General features: G+C 42.0%; 1 protein-coding gene and 1 non-coding gene across 4 annotated transcripts in view; one reads left to right on the top strand and one right to left on the bottom strand.

Moving 5' to 3' along the window:
* The window catches only part of CEP120 (centrosomal protein 120), an 81,259-nt gene that overhangs the window by 45,663 nt on the left and 17,710 nt on the right, over positions 1-17,886 (bottom strand). For all 3 annotated transcript variants that reach the window (XM_038769644.1, XM_038769643.1, XM_038769642.1), the window contains exons 7-14: positions 16,787-17,014; positions 14,395-14,599; positions 13,595-13,681; positions 10,877-11,054; positions 8,921-9,070; positions 7,563-7,745; positions 2,948-3,044; positions 2,691-2,843 (exon numbers count right to left, since the gene is read on the bottom strand). In XM_038769644.1, coding sequence (XP_038625572.1) covers positions 2,691-2,843; positions 2,948-3,044; positions 7,563-7,745; positions 8,921-9,070; positions 10,877-11,054; positions 13,595-13,681; positions 14,395-14,599; positions 16,787-17,014 — 1,281 coding nt within the window. The remainder of the gene's footprint in view (positions 1-2,690; positions 2,844-2,947; positions 3,045-7,562; positions 7,746-8,920; positions 9,071-10,876; positions 11,055-13,594; positions 13,682-14,394; positions 14,600-16,786; positions 17,015-17,886) is intronic.
* Positions 2,182-2,319, top strand: LOC119948328. The gene has a single exon (XR_005456732.1). It is a non-coding gene; the product is annotated as a small nucleolar RNA SNORA7 (small nucleolar RNA).

The raw sequence follows: 17,886 nt of genomic DNA, 5'->3' as shown, positions 1-17,886 counted from the left end.
CATATAGAGCCTACCAAACAGTGGGCTCACAGTCTAAAAGTGAGGGAGCAAAGAGAGGGAGAGAACATGAGCATATCTTCAGGGTACATTGGCAAATTGGGTACACCCTAAGGTCCAACCCAGGGCTAACCTGAACTTCTAGGAACAGACTTCAGCCCAGAGAACTTCTCCTGAGGTCCAAACAAGTAACTCAGAATCATCCTAATCTGAGTCCATTTCCCTGGAAGGTAGGGATCAGGAATGGAAGATGTCCTGCTGCCTGTCTAGTGTCTGAATGATTTTCATCAAGATGTTGTGTTTCCAACATCTTTCATGCCTATTATTTAAAAATACATAGTGTCCTCATTATGGATGAGCAAACCAGATCAAAATAAGTTTCAGGATATTATTCATGAATCATATATTATTCCACATTATATATTTTCTGGTGTCAAAAGTGACAAGAAATAAAAGGGGTCCCAGAATTGTCGAATTCTGGATTCAAGCCCCAGCTGTGATTCTTAAGAATTTGGGAATGAGGATAGAAGGGAAAAATTGGTAAGATTCCACAATAATGTTGGTTTTAGAACTGGAGGATTTCTGAACAGTTATTTGGTGATGACAGGGAGAAGCTTCAAAAAACCCTTTCCTCATAGGTTTGCTCTACTGTTCCTACTTAATATTCTTTGTTTTTCATCTCCCCCATTAACTGAGTTTAAGAAACATCTGTATTCTTGTGGTAGCTTCAGAAAAAAAGCCTGCTTTTGCAATTTTAGGTTTAAAAGAATACCAGATGTGAATTATTCTTTAATGTAACTATATTTCAGTAAAGCGACAAGGCAGAAGATTTTCTTGAAAAAAGAAAGCACACACTAAAATTTATAGTTAACCTAGTCTCAAAAAGAAAGTCCTGGGATGCGTAAGAGTCCAAGTTGCTTCATGATGAAGTGGTAGTATATTTCATGGAATTATACATACTTAAAAAATACATTCTAATACTCATTTTATAATACCCTCTAGACTGTAAGCTCCTTGTGGGTAGGGAATGTGTCTACAAACTCTCTTATATTGTACTCTCCCAGGTGCTTAGTACAATGCTCTTCACACAGTAAGCACTCAATAAGTATAATGAATTGATGGATCATACATTTCATAACAAAGAAAAATGTACTTAAGAGTTCAGCTTTGTGGTCCCCAAATCCTTGCCCATGTTTTGGAAAATGGCATGAAAAGTAATGGCTTCTTTAACCCTATTAAAATATTTTCATACTTTGAAAAGTGCTTGGATAAGACTATGGTGATGCCCAATGGACAGGTGGCGGAGCAGGGATTAGAACCCAAGTCTTTCTGATGCTTGGGTCCATGCTCTATTCACTAGGCCATGCTGCTTCTCTGTGACTTTCTCACCACCAGCACTTTGTTCATGCCCTTCCAACTACCTGGCGCTCCCTCCCCCTTCGTATATGGCAGACTACTGTTATCCCCACCTTCAAATCCCTACTAAATTCATATATCATCATCATCATCATCATCATCATCAATCGTATTTATTGAGCGCTTACTGTGTGCAGAGCACTGTACTAAGCGCTTGGGAAGTACAAGTTGGCAACATATAGAGACAGTCCCTACCCAACAGTGGGCTCACAGTCTAAAAGTGGGAGACAGAGAACAAAACCAAACATACTAACAAAATAAAATAAATAGAATAGATATGTACAAGTAAAATAAATAAATATAGTAACAAATATGTACAAACATATATACATATAAACAGGTGCTGTGGGGAAGGGAAGGAGGTAAGATGTTGGGGGGATGGAGAGGGGGACGAGGGGGAGAGGAAGGAAGGGGCTCAGTCTGGAAGGCTCCTGGAAGGCTTCCCTGACTAATCTCTCATCGCCCCACCCTATTTTCCCTTCCTACTGCATCACTTATGCACTTGATTCCCTGCTCCCTGAGTACTTACCCCAGCCTCCACAGCATTTATGAACACAGCCTTACACTTGGTGGCTTCCCCTATCGGTCATTTATTTTAACTACTGTCTCCTCAATTAAATTGTAGTCCTTGAGGGCAGGTATCATGTTTGCCAACTCTGTTGTACTGTACTTTTCTCAAGTGCTACTACAGTGCTCTGCCCACAGTAAGTGCTCAATAAATACCAGTGATTGACTGAAATCATGTTAAAGTTAACATAGGGTGGATGAACTCTCTCAGGGTTGCACCTCGAGAGTTTCCAGTACTCTACCAGTCTTAACTACGGGAGGGAGAGTCAAGCAGAGGCATACCCATTCCATTCCTAGCTTGAGCAGTGGCTAGCGAGTGGAAGGCAATCTGTTACAAGTCAAGACTCCCCACTGCTGGGAAGCAGCGGCATGGGAGAGAGTTGAGGGCGTAGACGCAAGTTTACTGTGTGGAAGGAGACACTGGTAAACTGCTTCTGTATTTTTACCGAGAAAACTCTGGATACACTACCAGAACAATTGCAGATGGAGAGTGGGGCGTTCTGGGAGAGATGTGTCCATGGTGTCGCTATGGGTCGGAGACGACTCGACAGCATCAGACAAGACAAGACTATGGTAGGTGGCAGGCTATAGAATCAGTTGAGTAAATTGCCAATAGGTTAATTGTGAACTATGTTTCGATAAAGGGCAAATAAACACTGCTACTCGCACTTTCAAATAATGCAATTTTATATTAACATTTAAAAAGTAACCTGGTTCTCAAAAATATCTTCTTGCATCTCCTTCCACATTTCTAACTCAAGTGCTGCCTTGTATTCAAGAGTTTCTCTGGGCTTTGGTTGGGTTTCTGGAACAGGAAGTGCCTGAGGAGAAGAAAGCGGCTTCTGCTGAAGAATGGATACATTCTGAACAAGAATACAGAAAAAAATATTAAAATACCAAATGTCTCTTTACATCTTAAGAGGCAAGAATCATTTTATTCCTAAAATGAATAAAAGGAATTCCCTACCTGAGATGAATCAGACACAAAAATTTCCTGCATTTTCACTAAGCCATAATCTTCTAGAGTCACAGTATATGAAAGATCAGCTATCTTCTTATTGGTCCTATAAATTCAAAAATAAAATAATTATTCTACATTTCACAATGACTTCTTGTTTTAGTCTTCACATGAACAGTTTTAATGTGAACTATTTAAAAATGATCACGTATAATGGGCCACCGGTCATACCTTTGACTACTAATGTCAAAATGAATGATTAACATTGCTAGGTACAGTAAAAGGCATTTCACAAACACACCAAAATTAAACACAGAAGCCACTCTCTATTTTCAAAAAGTTCTCAAGACTTTAGCCTACATCTATACCTGCTCTCCTCCCAACTTTGCCACAATAATTACTCCTCAGAGGCTCAACTCTGACTCCCTAACTCTTTTCAAATACCACCTTGATAAAATAGTCTCCATTTCCCATGTTTTCTCTGGAGTCATGCTTGTCCGTTCTCAACTATCTAGACTGGTAAATTATGCAGGTGTAGACTGAGTTTGTGTATACAGAGTACCCTGGTTTTCCATGATTTTTTTCCCAAAATAAACAATTTCTGGGATTTTTTTTCATGAGATAGAGGGTGTGTAGACAAAATCCCTGAGAATTTGAAATTTACAAGCAAACCATGAAAAGTTATGCTCTCCTTCACCTACAAAAACTAACTGCCACCTAGACACTGAAGTGCAGTTCTATTCTGGGTGATGATGTGATTATTTTTCAAAAATTCATCCATTTCCCTTTAAAAGAGACTGAAGGAGGCTTGCACTGAAAGTTTAAATGTTACCATTTTCTGTAAATTAAGTGAAATGGTAACTAGGAACAGGATTAGATTTTCAGTGAAAGAGTGCTTGAACTCCCCAAAACCTCACTTAAAAGAGAAGTCTGATTCTTTAGCTGTCCTCCAGGGGAGATTGGGATGAGCCAGTTTCCTTTGAGACTCCAGCAATGGCATGCCGTCTAAGGAAAATTATTGGTTGTAGAAGGTATAACCTACTCACCATACCTCACTCTCTCCACTCTCACAGCCGACCCATTGCTCACTCCCTCCTTCTTGCCTGGAACTCCCCGCCCTCCTCCCCCTTCCCATCTGGCAGACCACTATTCTCCCCATCTTTAAAGCTCTACTAAAATCACATCTCCACGAAGCTTTCTCTGACTAGTCTCTCATCTCCCCATCTTATTTTCCTTCCCAATGCATCACCCATGCATTTGAGTCTGTACACTCTAAGCATTTAGGCATTCGCCCCACAGCTCTTAAGTACTTGGCTTTCCGGCTGCTATTTGGTTGCTTCCCCTACCTGCAATTTATTTTAATGTCTGTCCCCTCCTGCTAGATTGTAAGCTTCTTGAAGGCAAGGATCAGGTGTACTTGCTCTACAGTGTTTAGAACAGTGTTCGAGCCACAGTAAGCACTCAATACCACTGACTGAGGAGATGAGAGATGGTAACAGCAGTAAGAGGGTCCTCTTTCCCATACTTAAAATTCACCAATACAAAAGTTGCTTCTGCAATCAGGGACGAAACATGTTCCCTGTAGGCCCTGGGGAAGAGTTCTGAGTTAAGGCCCCTTCCTTTGCTGTCACTGTGCCACCTCATGACATATGACAGGGTCTTAAAGCCCTCTGGGGACTGTTCACCCCGGCAGGGCTTAGCACATCTGCACTGGGGGCCCATCAATGGCAATACTCCAGGCCCTAATGGGCAGTTGGGGCTCACTCTCCCCACAGCCTGCAGGTTCCCCGGAAGGACATGGGCTCAATGAGGGACTCCGCTGCACTCAGTGACCCAGTACCACTCTACTCCTGCTGGGAAACCAAACCCAATTTCAGCTTTTTGAAATTAGGAATGCTTTTAAGCCAGTTAGCGGATGCGCTCATCTAATTTCTTAATGAAATAGAGTGCCCTGCTGTAAAGCAACACTTCACAGAACCGCTACATTATGGCAGTAAACATTTTCAGAGGACTGTCTTTCTGCTCATAAAGGGAGGAAAATATGTTACTATTGACACTACAGTAGATTAGAGACAAAAATCAAATGAGATGACAAATAACTAAAAATGATAAGGACAGTAACCTCAGTGACACAACGGTGGAGATTGCTGCCCCATGGCCAGTAAGAAAAGGTAAAAAGACAAAGCTCTCACAATGATACAAATACTACTACTAATAAGGGTAATGATTATATTTGTTAAGTGCCTACTATGTGTCAAGCACTGGGGCAGACACAGGTTAAGCAGGTTGGGCACGATCCCTGTCCCACGTCGGGCTCACAGTCTTTATCCCCACTTTACTGATGAGGTAACTGAGGCACTGAGAAGTTAAGTGTCTTGCCCAAGTCACACAGCAGACAAGAGGCAGAGCCAGGATTAGAACCTAGGTCCTTCTGACTCCCGGGCCTGTGCTCTAGCCACTAGGCCATGTTCCCCATCCCAGAAGTTGGGTGGGCAGTAAAGGGGGTTTGGAGCAGGGAAGTGGGGCTGGAGCTCCTAGGAAGTGTAATCCCCCAGCTCCAGCCTTGCAGTTTAGGAGGGCCTGTGCACAATGCCCAAATTTGCTGCTCCTTAATATTTACCACCTTAAGTCTGGGTCTAGACTGTTTTCTACATGTCGCCTGGCCTGCCTACCTATTAATCAAAAGTTCAATTGAGAGTATATTTTTAGAATAAAGATTAGAAACAAGGTTACCTATTCACATAAATCCCCATTCTAAAAACATCAGAAGAGAACTTCATTTATCTAGCTGAGCGCCGACAAACAAAAATGTAGTTTCTTGTGCCTTAGTTTTATTTTCTCTTGCTAAATTGTGCTCAACTGGACAAGTAAATTAAAGAAAAATAGAAGAAAAAATGATTCCTTATAAAAAACAAAATTAACTGGAACCTTCGATATCCTCCAAATGGACAATTTGAGACAGGCATTTAAATATTATCAATCAATCAATCGTATTTATTGAACACTTACTGTGTGCAGAGCACTGTACTAAGTGCTTGGGAAGTACAAGTTGGCAACATATAGAGACAGTCCCTACCCAACAGTGGGCTCACAGTCTAGAAGGGGGAGACAGAGAACAAACCAAACATATTAACAAAATAAAATAAACAGAATAGATATGTACAAGTAAAATAAACAAATAGAGTAATACATATGTACAAACATATATACAGGTGCCGTGGGGAAGGGAAGGAGGTAAGACGGGAGGGATAGAGAGGGGGGACGAGGGAGAGAGGAAGGAGGGGGCTCAGTCTGGGAAGGCCTCCTGGAGGAGGTGAGCTCTCAGTAGGGCCTTGAAGGGAGGAAGAGAGCTAGCTTGGCAGATGTTGGGAGGGAGGGCATTCCAGGACAGGGGGATGACGTGGGCCGGGGGTCGACAGCAGGACAGGGGGATGACGTGGGCCGGGGGTCGACGGCGGGACAGGCGAGAACGAGGCACGGTGAGGAGATTAGCGGCAGAGGAGCGGAGGGTGCGGGCTGGGCTGCAGAAGGAGAGAAGGGAGGTGAGGTAGGAGGGGGCGAGGTGACGGAGGGCCTTGAAGCCGAGGGTGAGGAGTTTCTGCCTGATGCGCAGATTAGTTTTTCAAAACAGCCAATTTCCCCTAGGGAAGTCTATAAAATAAGTGAATTGCATACATTTGAATAAATCCAAAATTTATACAAATGCATGACAGAAAATGTATTTTCTGTAAATATCCAAAGCCACTTATTCTCCAAGACTGAGTGAAATTCAGTTAATTATATTTTTGAAAGTGCCACCTAGTGGTTAACAGTTTTGCAACATTCAAGGGTTTTAAAAGTGAAGTTGCACATAATTTTGATGTGATAGGATGGAAAGGGACTTGCACGTCACATGAATTTATAGTGGGCAGAGTAAGAGTTAAAATTTTGTGCTTGAACATGGTTATCAACACCCATGTAGACTGTAAGCTCCTTGTGGGCAGGGATCACATATACAAACTCTATTATAATTGTACTTCCCCAAGCGCTTAGTATAGTGCTCTGCATACAGTAAGCTGAGCATTCAATACATAATAGTGGTCTTTGTTAAGTGCTTACTATGTGCCAAGCACAGGGGCAGATACATTAAAACCCAATCAGACACAGCCCCTGTCCCATATAAGGCTCACAGGGCTTGGGAATCAGAGGATGTGGGTTCTAATCCCACCTCCGTCACTTGTCTGCTGTGTGACCTTAGGCAAGTCACTTAACTTTTCTGGGCCACAGTTACCTCATCTGTAAAATGGGGATTAAGACTGTGAGCCCCACGTGGGACAACCTGATTACCTTGTATCTACCCCGGAGCTTGGAACAGTGTTGGCACATAGTAAGAGCTTAACAAATACCAGAATTATTATTTATTTATCTTCTAAATCTTTAATAAATGCAGGTGTATTAACATACTTGATTTAAAGTACCAAATTGATTAAACAGAGCAACAAGATTTTGAATTGATAAACTGGTTTTTGCAGAACAGGAGAAGATGGGAAGAAAAGAGAGGAAAAACAAACATACAAATGCACAAAATGCAATTAAGAGCCATATCAGCAGTGTACTTTTGTTTAAAAACAAAAAGAGGCATTACCCTTGTGCCGCTGTAACCAACACTCTTTCACTGAATGTCTGACGCCAACACTGCTCACCATTAGCCCCTAAGAAACGGGTTTTTTCCAAAGTTAAAACAGTTGAAAGTTGGAGCCTGGCAATTCCTAGAAGAAGATCTTTAGCCATCTTGTCTTTATGCCATAATTCCACCAGCAGTGGTAATCTAAAACAGGAAGGGAGATGAGAAAGAAAGGTTTCAGAAAGTCCAGGCATCAACACAGAAAAGGCAGATCTTCTCCACTAGGATCAGTATGTTTTATATTGAGAGGGAAAGCATATTTTCACTCACAACAGATGGGCATTAGTGTTATTCCTTGTTGCCCTTCTGCACAACCCCCAATTGAGATAATGGTCAGTTTCCCCCTACTTTTCCTCTCATAGCACATCACTTCTGCATTGAAATGGCCCTGGAGTGGTCAAAGAATCTCTCAGAGATAACTTCATCTACTGCCACCAAAACTGTGACAGGAAGGGAGGAAGCGGGTTTTATTGCCTTCACTTTTTGGCTGTTATATACAGAACCAAGTGTCTCTGAGTAAATCTGTGGGTGAGTCTGAAACAGATCTTAGATCTGTTGCCTGCACTAACCTTGCTCATCAAGTCTGAAAGACCACACACCTCTTCATAATCAAAGCCCTCCTGAAATCCAACCTTCTTCAACAATCTTTTCCTGATTAATTCCAGCATCCCAAGTTCTATAAACCCATCAACCATCCACATCCAGTCTCAGCGTTTCATTCAATAGTACTTTTAATTATTCATTTTTATTACTCAATTTGATACTGTTTCTATGTCTGCCTCCCCCATTTCTAGGGTAAGCTCCTTATGGATAAGAAATCCTGTCATTTGTTTGGTACTTCCCCAGCGCTGAGTACAGTGCTCCATACTGATAGCTCAATAAATGCTACTATTTCTCAGAGAACATCAGCCCTCTCTCCACTCTTGTAGCTCATGCTGAGTGCTTGACCCGAGCTGCTTTGATTGTCCCTTGTTGGTTTATTTGGAAAAATAAACTTTGGAAAATTTTTTATGAATTGGATTGTTTTCTTGAGTGTGTCTCTCCAGACATTGTGACTGTGAGCTCCTTAAGGATCACATCAGTTAATTTCCTTTGTATTTTCCCTAGTGCCTAGTACAATGTTTGACAAATTGTAGCGTGATCAAGGTGATCATTTTTTTTCCTCATATGCATTTTAATTCCACGTTGAAAAGACAGTAAGCTAAATTCAAAGATGACACTTCTGATTGTGAGATCTGATCAATGTGTGCAGGTGTGGCTGATAACACCAATGTATAACTGATAATCCCATCCATATTTTATAAATGTAAACACCCTACCTGAAGAAAGTCTCTCGCAGTTGATGTGGCAGGGTTGCAAAATCAAATGCACAGTAAGACTGGGGAAGAAACACTTCCATGTTCTTTTTAATTTCCACAGGAGGGCTCGTCATAATAGGAGAGGCACTTCCAAAGAATGGATATGAATACCTAGGGAGCATAAAAATGAAGCGGATTTAATTTTTATGGGACACCACCACATAATAGAAAACATAATTAGAACAACATTAAAATTAAATGAGACTCCAACTGAGAAAAAGAAAGGGCAATGAGGCTAATCATATATATGTTCTGTTTTTACAGTTATCACCTCACTTCAGGATATTAATGGATGGTAATTTATTCAGAGTGATAAGAAAAACATTTAAAACAGAGTGTTTAAAAACAGTTAGAATATACACAAGCCAGTATTTTCACCGAACAATCTGAAGAGGATTAGATAGGAAAAATAGTCCAGTGTTGTAAATTCTTTGAGGAGTACTAATAGTTATGTGAAAAATAAGGTCTTTATTTTACAGTAAAGGAAATGACAATAGCAATGCCTGTTCAGAGAACTAGTTCTCCCATGCACTTTATAGGCACGGAATGCTCTCCAAGTACCTGGTTTAATACTGGGAGGTTGAGATGAGGAAATAAATGCTGGGAGTTCAAGTTGCTTACCCAAATGACATGCCAAAATAAGAGAAGATCCATGAAGAGAGTCTAAGCCTTCTCACTCTACCTTTTAGAGATCCCCTGTCCCTCTGATACCTAATTTACTCCTAAGGACTATGTGGGCCTATCCCAACACACTTAGGAGTTTCATTTCTGCCTAGACCTTGACCATGAGCTCAGGATACAGGGCTTTTCCAATGACCTTTTGGCTTAATTTATAAAGACTCACCTCAGAAATTCCATGTCTTTCATTCTAGAGGAAGAGTGCCAGGCTAGGTAAAAGATTTTCAAATGGTTATTTGATCACTGAACTCTACACCCATGAAATTTATGTCAAAACTCACTTGTGGCAAGTACCATCCATCTATTCAATACAAATACTTCATAATACCTACTGCATCCTTCCTTTTCACTATTACTTTTCAAAAAATCCACTACTGATAATTATATACTAATAATTTTGCATTTCAAAGTAGTTTATCTGCTGATATTTAACATGAATGGTAAATACATTTTTAAAAAATGGTATTTGTTTAGCTCTTACTATGTACCAGGCACTGTACAAAGCACTGGGGTAGGTACAAGTTATTCAGATAGGACATAGTCCATGTTCCACATATGGCTCACAATCTTAATTCCCATTGTACAGATGAAGGGACTGAGGTACAGAGAAATTAGGTGAGTTGTCCAAGGTCACAGAGCAGGTAAGTGGTAAGTCAGGATTAGACCACTGATCCTTCTAACTCCCAGGCCCGTGCACTTTCCACTAGGCTATGCTGCTTCCCAATTTTCCCAATAATTATTGGCAGAATTTGGAAAAGCGAGGCCAATCTAACATCACAATGTTCCAAAAATTATCATATGAATCCCCCCCACCTATGATTTTTATTAAATATTTCATTGAAAGAAGTTATCACTTAATTTCCACCACTGGAATCAATAGGAAGAGTGTGCTTCTGATGATGATGATGATATTTCGATGACCCCGATCTAGAGTAGGATCACTTTGACACACTTCAAGTGGTATCAAACACCACTCAACACCTTCCTGGTGACGCTTAAAGGAGATTTTCCTTGCCAGACCCTTTGATGCTGTAGACCAAGAGATGCAGGGCCCTTCAAAACACCTTGCAGTCGGAAGCCATGCCCCTCCTGACAATAATGGGCCCCAGACTGTTCCTATACACAGAAGACGACAGGTCAAGTGCCCTGACCCATCCTTGTTTTCCACAGTCAAAAAAAAAAATTGCTGGTCTCCCTTTGACTTAAAGCTGGTTAACACATACACAAATGAAACCACACCTTAAAATACAATTGACAGGAAATCCAACTTCTAAATCACTGATGCTCCGTAAGTCTATTGAAAAGCAAAAATGATGTGATGAGGCTGGAATGGCAATTTTATGTCCTGAAGTTGATTCAGTTGCATGGGATGCTGCCCCAGGGTGGGCCTGAGAATCCGGTGCAGGAGGGTTCTTGGCTGAAATAAAGATAACAATAAACTGTAAAAATAATTTGAACTAGAACTTTTCTCCACAGGGGCAACCTATTTCCTGACCATTACCTCAATTAACCATGGGAGTAGGGAAAGTAAGTTATTCTTATCCAGTTTACAGAGGAAGAAACATAGAAAGGTTAAGAGAGTTGCCTTAAGTCACAGTTAAAGATGGAATCAAATGAGAAACCACCTTGACTGCCCAAAGTAATGGCATCAAGCCTAGCCAACCAATTTTTCCCAGGGCATATGATATTCCCCAAGAGTTCATTAGGTACCTTCTGGAAACTGTGTTCATGGTTTCAGGCCAGCCAGATCCCTACAGCTTCCAAAAATGTGAAGTTTAGCTCAGCAATCAAAAAAACTTTTAAAAAATGTGTTGTGGACAGGAAGGTGCATGCTTAAGAACAAATGTGAGTGGTCATTTCACATATGTTTAACTTCTGCAGCCCCAAATCTCACATCAACAATTTCATACCACCTAAGAACTTAAGTACTTGCAATGCCCCTTAGCACTTATGTTTATATCCTATAGACTGGCATAGCGGAAAGAGCATGGGCCTGGGAGTCACAAGGTCATGGGTTCTAATCCCAGATCTGCCACTTATCTATTGTGTGACCTTGATCAATTCACTTCACTTCTCTGTGCCTCAGGTACCTCATCTGTAAAATGGGGATGAAGACTGTGAGCCCTATGCAAGACAGGGACTGTGTCCAACCCGATTTACTTGTATCCACCCCAGCGCTTAGTACAGTGCCTGGTACATAGTAAGTGCTTAACAAATACCATCATTATTATTATTATTCCTATCTTTAATGTACTTTAGTGTCTGTCTCCCCCACTACATTAGAAACTCCTTGAAGGCAGAAATTGTGTCTACTCAATCAATCACAGTAAGCGCTCAATAAATACGACAATGAATGAATGAATGAATCACTGGTATTTATTGAGCATTTACTGCATGCAGAGAACTGTACTAAGCACTTGGACGAGGACACGACAGCAGAGTTGGTAGACATGTTCCTTGCCCACAAGGAGAAGCAGCATAGCCTAGTGGATAGAGCACGGGCCTGGGAATCAGAAGGACCTGGATTCTAATATCGGCTCTGCCACTTGTCTGCTGTGTGACCTTGGGCAAGTCACTTATCTTCTCTGGGCCTCAGTTACCTCATCTGTAAAATGAGGATGAAAACTGTGAGCCCCATGTGGGACACGGACTGTGTCCAACCTGATTAGCTTGTATCTACCCCAGAGTTTAGTACGGTACCTGGCACATGCTAAGCACTTAAATTCCATGAAAAAAGGAACTTACAGTCTGTAAGAGCGACAGACGTTAAAATAAATTACGGATAGGTATGTAAGTGTTGTGGGGCTGAGGGTGGAGTGAATACCAAGTGCTTACAGGGTATTAATCCAAGTGCCAGGTCCACACAGATAGGACAGGGTGCAGGGGAATTGAGGGCTTAGTCAGGGAAGGCCTCCCGATGGAAATGTGATTTCTAATAAGGCTGTGAAGGAGGGGAGAATAGGGGTCTGCCAGATATGAAGCGGGGGTGGGGGCAGTTCCAGGCCAAAGGGAGGACTCTCCCAAGTGTTTAGTACAGCACTGTCCATACAGTTAGAGCTCAGTACTATTGATTGCTCTGCACATAGTAGAAGCTCAATCAATATTAGTGACTGACTGAAAACCAGAGGAGTAAGATTAAATCTCAATTCTTAATTGCAAAAATGATGTCCCAGGAAGTAGTTTCAGTGACTCTTACTATACATATATATGCATAAACATATCCATTCTCTGACCAGGTTTGGTTAACAGTACGTCTTTGTCCGACATATCGTCCTCTCCCAATCCCTGATTTCTGGTACTGTTTCATCTATTACCAGCTCCCTATTTCTTCCTTGCCTCCCTCACATCAGCCCCCTCACTTCCCCTCTCATTTACTTTTCAGTTGATCTATCCTTAGCTTACCTCCCCTCCTCAAGGACGTATGAGATGAGGAGCTCCACCTTTTTCAGTTCCCCTCCCCTGGTCTTTTTCAGTGGTTCGTCTAACCTTCCTTTACCCTTTGCCACCTCTCGCTTAGCCAGAACTTTCTTTGAAGGACTGGCACTGACCAGTAGCTGCTTAGAATCAGAGGTAGGGAGGGGCATGCTCCTCTTGTGCTCAGAGAGTACACCCCCTACACTTGTACTTGAATCTAGTTTGGAATTCAGAGCTCAGGCAATTGCATTGAAATGCAGGCCAGCATTTCATGACCAGAAATAACTCTTCAAATAAAGAGTTCTAAGGATTATTCCTAGTTCCAACGCTTTGAAAATATTTTGCTTTTTCAAACCACTACAAACCTCAAAAGCCTTCATGATTTTAAATTTCCCTTTGTTAGGTCCCGTGTCTCAACTACCCTTAAAAACAAAATTCAACCAACTCAGACTTTTGACTGTGAAACTAAATAAATTACTAAAAATGCAGATGGATCAAAATCATCTATACATATTAAAAAAAGGTAAGATGAGCCAGGGAAACCTGTCTGAATGGCTGCTTCTGAACTTTCAGATTGGCTCCCACAGCTCCCAGGAGGCGGTTTCAGTCCATCGACTGGCTGGCAGGGACCTAGGACAGTGGGAGAGAAGAGGGGCAGGATGAGGACACCCTCTGTACCCCAAATGTGGCTTATCTCCACTGCCGTCCTTGGCTCCCCGACAAGAGAAGGACAGAGGAGAAGGGTCATAGATCTGCAGTCTTCTCCCTCCCATCCTGTTGCTTCTATTGTAGTTCTACCTCTACAGAAGCAGGACTGTGGGGAAATGTCAGAGTCTGGGTTCCCATGAAGTGGAAGTGGAATAAGGGACAGGGAAAGGCAAATGGGACAGAAGGCAGAGAGAGAAAAGATGAAAACAGAAAAAGCTGGATAAGGGAGAGTCAGACAGAGTGAGCACAGGAAGTGATGATGGGCAGAAGGGACAAGACTGCAAGGTAAGTGAACAGAAGGTGGACCCAGAGGGATAAAAGCCCCTAAGACAGAGAGGAACACTGAGTAGCAAAGATTGAGAAAGGGAAGCGAGAAGAGATACCAAAAGGGAGTATGAGGGACGGGAGTACAACAGGAAAAAAGGCATAGAGACAGGGTGGAGGAAAAGACAGACGGAAAGATTAAACCAGAAGAGTCCAGAGGTATAAAAAGGAGATGATAGGAGTGTTTGAGGAGAAGGGGAAAAGAGAGAGAGAGGGAGAAAAAGAAAATATGGTTCTACCTATTTCAGGCAAAACACCAGTATTTCCACTAGTGTATGCAATGAATACCTATATTAAAAAGGCAGCCATACCCTTATGATTTGGTTTTGTGCCTTTGTCATATTGTAGACTTTCCATTTCACTTTCTGTTGCATCATCTTTAACAGGTGGTGAATGGTCATCCTGAGTTGAAAGAGGAGACATACTCGGAGCTCGCTGCTCAGAATCTATTGGGTTTTCCACTGTGGCTGTTGATATTCTTTTATTTGCATGCTCTGGATCAAATACAACTACAGGCTAAACAAAATAATTTTGGATTTTAGATAAAAAACAGTTTGCAGTTAAAACATCTTCACGTTTACAAAACGTATCCATCAATAGTATTTACTGAGCGCCTGTGTGCAGAGAAATGTATTTAATGCTTGGGAGAGTACAGTAGAATCCCTGTCAGTTATGTTCCTGCTGGGATGCTGAGTACAATAAGTGAGTAGATGGGAAGGAGTACAGCACTTTCTACTGTTCATACAAGAGATTTTTATATGCAGAACACTATTTTCCCCTCCTTCTAGACTGTGAGCCCGTTGTTGGGTAGGGATTGTCTCTGTTGCCAAATTGTACTTTCCAAGCGCTTAGTACAGTGCTCTGCACACAGTAAGCACTCAATAAATATGATTAAATGAATGAAAGTATTTTTTCAATAGTACTTATTAAGCGCTTCCTACGTGCCAGGCACTGTATTAAGTGCTGAGGTGGATACAAGGTTGGACCCAGTCCATATCCCACATGGGGCTCACATTCTTAATCCCCATTTTACAGATGAGGTAACAGGCATAGAGAAATGAAGTGACAAGCCCAAGGTCACACAGCAGACAAGTGGCAGAGCCCTTCTGCGTTGCCCTGACTTGCTCCCTCTGCTTTTCCCCTCTCTCAGCCCCACAGCGCTTATGTATATATCTGTAATTTTATTTATTTGTATTGATGTCTGTCTCCCCCCACTAGACTGTGAGATTGCTGTGAGCAGGGACTGTCAACTCTTTATTGTTGTACTGTACTTTCCCAAGTGCTTAGAACAGTGCTCTGCACACAGTAAACGCTTAATAAATACCACTGAAAGAATGAACTCAGGTCCTTCTGACTCCCAGACCCGCGTTCTGTCCACTAGGCCAAACTGCTTCTCATTGCAGTGTGACAAAACTATACCATAGTTCCGACGTGTACCGTAGTGCCACAACCCAGTAAGCGGTTGCCTTGGTAGGCACTGTGGTCTTTTGGGGCCCACATTAGCCAGCTCCTTTTCCAGGCATCCTCCCGGGCCCGTCCACCTTGCAGAACCACCCTAGATGGTTCTTCCATGAGCACAACTGATGGCACAGCCCCAGCAGACATTCTGCTACTTAATGATGGCATTTATCAAGCACTTACTATGTGCAAAGCACTGTTCTAAGCATTGGGGAGGTTACAAGGTGATCAGGTTGTCCCACGGGGTTCTCACAGTCTTAATTCCCATTTTACAGATAAGGTAATTGAGGCACAGAAAAGTGAAGTGACTTGCCTAAAGTTACACAGCTGACAATTGGCGGAGCCGGGATTTGACCCCATGACCTCTGACTCCAAAGCCCAGGCTCTTTCCACTGAGCCATGCTGCTAATTGAAGAACTGGGACTCAAATCCAGCTCACCCAATTCCCAGACCCTGGTTCATTCCATTGGACCCACAGCAGGGTGGCTCATCCAATAGGAAACAATAAATACTCACCCCTGCCCCACCCCTTCAATAATTCACCCTCAAATCAGCCTTGACACTCAAAATGAAAAGCGGGTCTGCAGTAGTCCACCTTAACACTGCAGCTGGTTCTGGAGTGGAGTCTAATTGCAATAGACGGATATACACCAAGACACAAATACATTTTGAAGGAACACAGTGATTATATCATTGTGTAGTGGCATGCACACAAGCTATTTCCTTCCTTCCTTCTGGTCTGTAAATTATTTCAGTGCCTGCCTTCCCTGATAGATTGTAAGTTCTTTACAATTTATCAAGGGCAGGGATCATGCATACTAGTTCTAATGTATTCACCCAAGTATTTAGTCCAGCGTGGCCTAATGGAAAGAGCATGGGCCTAGGAGCCAAGAGCTCTGGGTTCCTGTCCTGACTGCACCACTGGCCTGTTGTGTGACCACGGGCAAGTCACTTCACTGCTCTGCGCTTTGGTTTCCTCCTTTGTAAAATAAGGATAAGATACCTCCTCTCCGTCCTTCTTAGACTGTGAACCCTGTGTGGGGCAGAGACTGTGTCCGATCCGATTACCTATTATTGCCCCAACATTGAGCACAGTGATTGGACACACAGGAAGTGCTTAATAAATACCATACTCATTATTACCAGGCTCTACGCACAGTTAAGGGCACAATAAATGCTACCAATTGATTGACTGTATAAATGTACAGAAGGAAACCTGAAAAGAAATCTAGGAAAATGAGTTACCTGAGCATTTATGCTTTCTTTTTGTAGAGTCACAGACACTCCCACTGTAGGAGCCAGTTCCAAAGGGAGATGTGCAAGCTTTTGTTTGATCCTGTTAGGTGGGTTGAGAGTGAAAGCCCCTTCGACTGTTACAGGATGCTGATCAATTTCTAAATGTCCTTTCTTCAGCAATCCAGTTAGTGATATTTCTGTGCTTCCAAGTGACTGATCTCCACAGCAGAGGTGGATCTATAAAGAAAATACTTCAAAAGTATAAATCGGTATAATGCCATTTTACCCTCACCCTCTATTTGGGGGAAATGAACTCCTATGGTGTAGTGATGATGATGATTGTAGTATTTGTTAAGTGCTTACTATGTGTCAGGCACTGTTCTAAGCACTGGGGTAGATACAAGGTAATTGTGTTGGATATAGTACATCCTAATCCATAGTAGTGGAATAATGTTTTCCTCATGTACATAGATTTATTATATACAATCTTAGAGCTTTTAAAATAATAATGGGCCACAAAAATTGCATTAAAGTTACTTGATTATAGGGGGAGAGGGGAGGTATTTGCATTGTTTTTGTTTCAGATGTTCACTGTTGCTCCCTAAAAGGCCTAAATTAATTCTAAAAATCTCACACAAATGCAAATTTGAGTTCTACTGAAGCATACTAAAATGCCTAAAAAGTATTGTTTTACTCGTTCCCCCTTGCCCCTTACCAACCACATCCCTTTTTTCAGAACTCTGTGCCACCCCTTCCCTCCCTGCCCCACTCCACCCACCCCCCACCAGCCCCCAGGATGCTTTAAGAATTGGCCATCCATAGAGTATGAACTTGCTGTGAGAAGACAGGAGACCTGCAATTCTCCTGATCACATGACCTTGGGCAAGTGATACATCTTCTTCATGCCTTGATTTTCCTAGCTGTAGCTGTTAAATACAGCTAATACTATTCTCCACTAGAGCATGTCTTTTGAAACTGTGAGGATGTCAAGCTGTTATATTGAAAAAAAACTACCAAAGGCAGAAAACTGTAAAGGGGGGAAAAAAGTAAATAATCCTTACAACTATTTTAGTTTGGTTTTAACTTATAAACATAAATTAAAGCAAATA

The sequence above is a fragment of the Tachyglossus aculeatus genome, chromosome X4, assembly GCF_015852505.1.
Source record: "Tachyglossus aculeatus isolate mTacAcu1 chromosome X4, mTacAcu1.pri, whole genome shotgun sequence".
NCBI lineage: Eukaryota > Metazoa > Chordata > Mammalia > Monotremata > Tachyglossidae > Tachyglossus > Tachyglossus aculeatus.
Note: the sequence above shows the minus strand (reverse complement) of the source record. Positions and strands in the feature narration are given on the sequence as shown.